General features: G+C 38.1%; 1 protein-coding gene across 1 annotated transcript; it reads right to left on the bottom strand.

The window, feature by feature from the left end:
- Positions 1–2,822: 2,822 nt before the first annotated feature.
- Positions 2,823–3,942, bottom strand: LOC145159564 (polyubiquitin 11). Its single transcript, XM_079078570.1, has 2 exons — positions 3,818–3,942; positions 2,823–3,716 (listed from the first exon to the last, which is right to left on the bottom strand). The coding sequence occupies exon 2, from the start codon at positions 3,714–3,716 to the stop codon at positions 3,012–3,014; it is 705 nt and encodes a 234-aa protein (XP_078934696.1). The 5' UTR covers positions 3,818–3,942; the 3' UTR covers positions 2,823–3,011.
- Positions 3,943–7,476: the final 3,534 nt, after the last annotated feature.

The following is a 7,476-nucleotide window of genomic DNA, read 5'->3' as shown; positions in this document are numbered from 1 at the left end:
ATGTTAAAATTGATAAAAAAAAATAAATAAATTATGAAATGTGTTTTTTTAAAATGTTATTATGTAAGGGTAAAATGGTCATTTAGTCTCATTTAGATTTTGTATTGGTTAGTTTACAGGCTTTAAATGTGCACGGTATGAAGGGTGATGCTTATGGCAAAGCTTAATCAAAGTGGTGTTGCGTCAAGGTAAGTTTGTTACATTTCATAATATTAATTTTATATAACACAAAATTAACGATATTACCCTTTGCAGTGTTGTTCTTGGGGCTCTTGGAGTAGGAGCACCTTTAGTCATGGATATGGCCCAATTTAAGCAGTGTTGTTCTTGGGGCTCTTAGAGTAGGAGCACCTTTAGTCATGGATATGGCCCAATTTAAGCGGGGACTTTACTGATTAATGGGCCATCAGCTTTAGCCCAAATTGTTTCAGAGCCTGTTGGAAAAACCCTAGCGAGTGTTTACTTTCGGAAAACTAAATGCAGGTTGCAAACTCTTATAAGTTCAGTGTTTTTTCGATTTAATTTGTGTTGATATGGATCACACCAAACACTAAATGCAGGTTGCAAACTCTTATAAGTTTAGTGTTTTTGGTCTACGAAATCAACCCCTGCGCACGGGTAGGAATTGTAGTAAAACCATAAACACAAGCTTGTAAGCCTTTCAAGCATTCAAGCTTATAAAACTGTTGAGTTTGGTCTTTCTACCAATGTGGGACTCATTCCCACATCCATCTCTTTTTGCTAAATTTATTCTCAAATACATTTCTTTAAGTATCGATATCTCATTCACATATACTCCATTTTGGACATATAATATATCGTTTCCAAGTCCTCGTGGAGGAGAACACAAACATATGTATATATTTATATATGTCCAAAGTTAGTAAAAATATAAATATTTATACTAAATTTTCCAAACACTCTTCTAATCACAACATGCAAAGCTGAGCTACGTGAATAAATACATGAAAATAGACAAACAAACTTCATGCTTTGATCAATGCTCATATTCTGATGTGGGCCTTTGCTATTTTTTTTCTACAATGTCATAGTCTAGTGAATCAAGTCTTGAATAAATTTGGATTGTTACTTTAAGTGGGTACTCAAGGGACCTTTTGATATATTTTTGCAAGTTAAATTGAGTTCCATGAGCTAAACGAACTTGTACATGTCAAGTGAGTTAACCAAATATGTGACGCAAGGCATCTAGTGGTGTTCCTAGTGGTGGAGCTACATATGGCATTGAGGGTACCACAACATCCCCCAAAAACTTGTTTTATATATAAAAAAATAAATTATTTGTTAACATGTTGTATGTTATTTTATGTTATTTTAATGCATGAGATTTGGTAACTACATAAATATATCTTTTGTCGTTCCTATAGCATGTGTAGAGAGAAGAATTTGCAAAATAACATGGATAATTAAGTTTTAAACGATTGTTCGGTCACTTTTATATAGAATGATGTGTTTCTACAATTTCTTGATGACAATATCATTGATCGATTTCAAAACCTGAAGCCTAGACGGATTCAATTGTAACTTTTGCTTAAATTATATTTTTAAATATTAAGAAACTCTTTGCATTTACTATTTTGAATCTTTGTAATGTTTGTAACCCCGTATCAAAATTCCAGGTACAAGTCTTAATTTGTAAGGCGATAAATCTTTGGCATCTTATCAATACACATGGCAGCAATGTAGCTCGGAAAAAATGTTAGAAGCAGATAAATGATATGGAAACAAAGAAAAATAATTAAGACTAAAAATGAGAGTAATTTAAAATCATCAGAGTCAAGATCATAAAAGGCATTTTCACATAATATATTGTCATTATCTTTTTGATTTAGTAGTCTTGACTTTCAAAAATTAGGGTTGGTACTGTAAGTGTATTTTTAAGGAGTTCAGTATTTGTAAAAACACCCAAATATTTAATGACACTGTGATGTTAATTGTTATAATATCAAGAAAGCATTCTGAGAAATATATACGACCCACAAATATTGTTAAAAGGCATATATAGTTAATAAACTATGATAATATGAATGCCTGACCCTAACATAGTTAATAGTTAATAAACTATAAGAAGGTCTTTGCTAATTATAGTTTAAGTGTTGCACCTTTTGCATTTCGCATTCGATTTAATGCCATACTTCCACTTGCGTCAACCACAATTAAAACTGTATAATGTAAAAACGAAACACTCAATAAAAATCATTTTCAAATTTAGTTTGAAATGACAACGTACGTACTTCCAAAGACACCTGCTTCCTTCCTGACCATTATATTATCTCTCATATGTGTTTTTTCAACAGAATTTTTTTTTTTTTTTTTTTTTTGTGAATCTTTTTTCCTACGCAATTTCTAATACTGTGTAGTTGCTCTTAAAGTTGCCTCAACTACTAATTGTTTTGACTGGACCTGTTTAAAGTCAACCCATGTGGTCAAAACAAACAACAATAGAAAACTTTTAAATTGTAAAGCAATAGTTAAATTTAGTTTTTTTTAGGGAAAAAGTTAAATTAAAATGGAAAACTCAAGACTGTTTTCATGACCAAATTACTTATCATCAAGCTATGTTTTCTTTTGAAAAGTATTACATACGCAAGAATATGAAAGGGGAAAAGTAATGTAATTACAAATATTCTGCCCAATAAATAAATAGTCATAATTTCGTATATACAATTTAATAGTTATACCGAATAAGATTTTAGGTTTCATAAAAACCTAGTTTGGGGTATAATGCAAGAATTTTTTGTTTAATAACAAAATAATATGAATTAAAAATATAATGACGTACAGTTGAAAAAAACATGTAAAAATAAAATCAATGGCAAATACTTTCTCATTAACACACAAATATTTTTGGAATTGTTAGAAAAGATAATATCATCTATTTCAAACAACAAACAAATCAAGCAACGAAAACAGGGTAAAATCGTTCTAACACAAATTCATACTTTTATTATAGTATCCCACTAAAATCATCAAAATAACACCAACAGAGCTATCTAGTTCAACTTACGGAGATCACCACCACGAAGACGAAGAACAAGGTGCAAAGTGGACTCCTTCTGGATGTTATAATCAGCTAACGTACGCCCATCTTCCAATTGCTTCCCTGCGAAGATCAACCTCTGTTGATCAGGTGGAATCCCCTCCTTATCTTGAATTTTGGTTTTAACGTTATCAATGGTGTCGGAGCTCTCAACCTCCAAGGTGATTGTCTTCCCTGTAAGGGTCTTAACGAAGATCTGCATACCTCCACGAAGACGGAGGACGAGATGAAGCGTAGACTCCTTTTGGATGTTGTAATCGGCGAGGGTACGGCCGTCCTCAAGCTGTTTACCGGCGAAGATGAGACGTTGCTGATCGGGAGGGATTCCTTCCTTGTCTTGAATCTTCGTCTTCACGTTGTCGATGGTGTCGGAGCTCTCAACCTCCAACGTGATCGTCTTTCCGGTTAGGGTTTTGACGAAGATTTGCATGCCTCCACGAAGACGAAGAACGAGATGGAGCGTCGATTCCTTCTGTATATTGTAATCGGCGAGAGTACGGCCGTCTTCGAGCTGTTTACCGGCGAAGATAAGACGTTGTTGATCTGGAGGGATTCCTTCCTTGTCCTGTATCTTCGTTTTAACATTGTCGATCGTATCAGAACTCTCGACTTCGAGAGTTATCGTCTTCCCGGTTAGGGTTTTCACAAAAATCTGCATCTAAATTCACAAACAAAGCGAATCAAAATCCTATAACATATACAATTCGCAAAATTGATAACGATCGCTAAATATTAATTTATAAGGAAATTGTAGTTTACCTTTCTAGTGGAATAAGATCGAATGAGACGCGTTAGGAATGAGAGAAACTTGAATTGCTTGGGAATTTGATTATGTTGTGGATTTGGGGAGGAAGTGAATCTCAATTTATAAGGAAAAGATAACCGCCTTTTAAGGAAAAGACGTCGATGATGACCTAATGCGGTAGGGTAACAATGTGGATGTTTCTTTCTTCTCGACTACTCCTACTATGGCGGTTGGAAAAGTATTTTGAGTAGGTTAAAATTCATAATGTTAAAAGACAAAACTGCAAGTAAAAGTATTTTGAGTAGGCTAAAATTCATAAACTATATTATAATGTTAAGACAAAAATGGTCTCTGTGGTATATATTTTTTTGGGATTTTAGTTCAAACCCTGATTTTTTTGGTTTCGTGGTCTTTTTCGTCATGTTTGTATGTAAATTTGGTCCCTTGTAAAATTGAAATGACTGTAATGCCCTTCTGATATATTTTTATGTTTTTTCTATTTAATTTAAATAAAAAAATAATTAATTAATTAATTTGGGTCTCTCTCTCTCTCTCTCTCTCTCTCTCTCTCTCTCTCTCTCTCTCTCTCTCTCTCTCTCTCTCTCTCTCTCTCTCTCTCTCTCTCTCTCTCTCTCCTGGAAGGCATTCTCACGACATCACCACCCAGTTTTGATTTAGGGAATTTAAGATTACTTCAAGAAATTTAAATGCCAAATTGAAACAAACATTTGTGAAGCAAAATTACTGAAAATCAATGAACACAACTAAAAACTACATGCAACATCAAAAGATCATTCAGACAAAAGATCAAACACTTGGTGGGCATCAACCACACACCAAAACACACTGAAAAAACCCACTTCCTCATTGTCATCTTCATCACATCACTTGCAAAAAAAAAAAGCAAAAAAATTCACTCATGTTCCCACTTCCTTCTTCTTCTTCATTTCCGGCCACTGACTCCGGTAACAATTTTTTTCCAGTCAAGAGTCTCCCAAACTTCTGTCAAAAGGTTCTCAAAAACATCAGAGAACATTCTAACTGTTCTCACTTCCTTATTTGAGAATTTACAAATGACATACTGTAACGACCCAAAAATCAAGGATAAAAATTTCATTTTTAGTATAGCTAAAACATTGATACCATTTATCCCAAACATTTCAAATCATCATTAAGTAAAACATTTATCAGAGTTCATCCCAAAATCATTCGTTGCAGAATACATAGGTGTGTGCACTGCGATCAATCCGAGCCCTTCCTTTCCAAAACGATGATACCTGAAACCATAAACAAAACCTGTAAGCACGAAGCTTAGTGAGTTTCCTAGAGCATACCACACACACAATCCACATATCACATATCCTGTTAAATATAGAAGCTATTTATAACACATAAGCCATGCATACAAAAACCTGTAAGGATGTCGTGGGCTCCCCCCAGGTCTTACACCATTGTGCAATGGGTTACCCCACATGGTCTTAACCTAGGAATGTCATGGGCTACACCACATGGTCTTACATCCAATTGTCACGGGCTCCCCCCGGGGTCTTCCATCCAATAACATACATAATCACATAACATATCATATATCACAGAAATATCTACACATAATACAAACGTAAACCTGTAAGGATGTCGTGGGCTCCCCCCAGGGTCTTACACCATTGTGTCATGGGTTACCCCACATGGTCTTAACCTAGGAATGCCATGGGCTACCCCACATGGTCTTACATCCAATGTCATGGGCTACTCCACGTGGTCTTTACCTAGGAATGCCATGGGCTACCCCACATGGTCTTACATCCAATGCCACGGGCTCCCCCCGGGGTCTTCCATGCAATAACACACAATCACATAGCATATCAAATCACAGAAATGACTAACACATATACCATAGTAACATAATGGGTCGGCCTTGGTGCCTTAGACCCATGGGTATGGTGAGAAGACTCACCTCGCACTGCTGAAGTCCCGCGGATAAAACTCTAGCTACTGGTTGACAGCTTCCCGAACTGTCAACATCAAAATGACACCCACTTAATAATTGGGTTCCAATACACAACCATAATCTACACTTGGGGTAAATGGACCATTTTACCCCAAACCTAGCTTGGTTCAAAACCAAGGCCCAAACTCACACCCTGAAGGCCCAAAAGCCTAATAGTCAACCAAGGCCCAACATATGGCCCAATTTTCCAAATTGGGCCCAAACCTCTACATGGACTTATTTTAAGGCCCAACCAATTATTCTAGACCCAACAATTGACATTCTGATGGCCTAATAATTCCCCTTGGTCCATAAATGTGTTCCCAATTGGCCCACAAAGGCCCACATCAGTTTAGTCCAATGAGTTGCCCAACAAACATCCAAACCCAATTAGGGTTTTTCACATAAAATGACGATTAGGGTTAAGTGTTCCTACTTAACCCATTAAGGACTTAATCCATTAAGGACTTACTCTATTAAGTCCAAACATACAATGAAATCGGGCTTGAGTCATAACTCCACTCCAATGGTAAAAAATGCGGGTCCTGATAAGTCCAAACCAATAATCCCAAAATTAGGGTTTTCTAAACCCTAATTAGGGTTTCCAACCCAAGCATAGCCCAATAGGCCCAAAACTAAGTCCTTAGATCAATTAGGGCTTCAATAAGCCCATTGGGGTCTCATAAGGCCCATTAGGGTTTCATAGGGCGGGCGCCACCCACTACCACCTCGGGTAGTGGTGGTCGACAGCGGCTCACGGTGGTGGTTACGGGTTTCTTTTATTATTTTCACAACGGTTACAATATTACAAAGCAAAACCCGAATAACACACACACACTAATACAAACACACACACACACAGCCACCCTAATGGTGGCCGGCGGTGGCACATGGCGGCAGCCACCACCTCACGGTGGTGGTGGTAGCTTTTCTTCATGATTTCCGGCCAAACCAAAGCACACACACCCTATCTGTTCACAAAACAACTCCAACCACCCCACCTGGCGGCGCATGGCGACGGCAGCGACGACATCACCGACGACAGCCACCATGGCTGGCCGCCATGGTGGTTCTTCTTGGTCACCGGCCAACAAACACCGTATCTACAGCTTGCAGTCAGCACACCATCATGCATATGGACTGAAACCAAACACGCATTCCTTTTTGTCGACTGAGCTCTCCTCAAAACGCTGGCGACCACCAAAACTAGACATGAGGCCCACCGTAGGGAAACGACGGCGGTTCACACAAAATAAAGAATGCAATCGCAACCACCCTCTCGACGACAATCATAAGTCGGAGGCGACAGTAATGCGACGGCGGCGAACGTGGGTTGAGGCAGCAACCCAAACGCGAACAACAACAGCACCCACAAACGAGTTTTCTGATCTCTTCGTGCCTCTTCGTCTTCACCGGCAACAGAATAAGGTGGCTGCTCGGGTGGTCCTTCGGTGGTGGGGATGAGATGACGGCTGGGAGAAAGCGGGAGCCATAAGGTAGCGGCGGCTGATCAAAGGCCGCTAGGGTTAGGGTTTCGCAACCTTTAAATACCCGACTCCATCAAGCTCTTTGCCATAATGTCATCTTTGGTCCCTCCCCTCCCTCTTTCTTTCAAATTCAATCCATAATTTATCCTTTTAACACTGCCTCCTAAAACCCTTTGCAAATTAAGTCCGAATTTTACGA

The sequence above is a fragment of the Lactuca virosa genome, chromosome 2 (assembly GCF_052849685.1).
Source record: "Lactuca virosa cultivar CGN04683 chromosome 2, Lactuca_virosa_CGN04683_v6, whole genome shotgun sequence".
Lineage (NCBI taxonomy): Eukaryota > Viridiplantae > Streptophyta > Magnoliopsida > Asterales > Asteraceae > Lactuca > Lactuca virosa.
The sequence above is the reverse complement of the archived record's forward strand: the minus strand, read 5'-3'. Positions and strand labels throughout refer to the sequence as shown.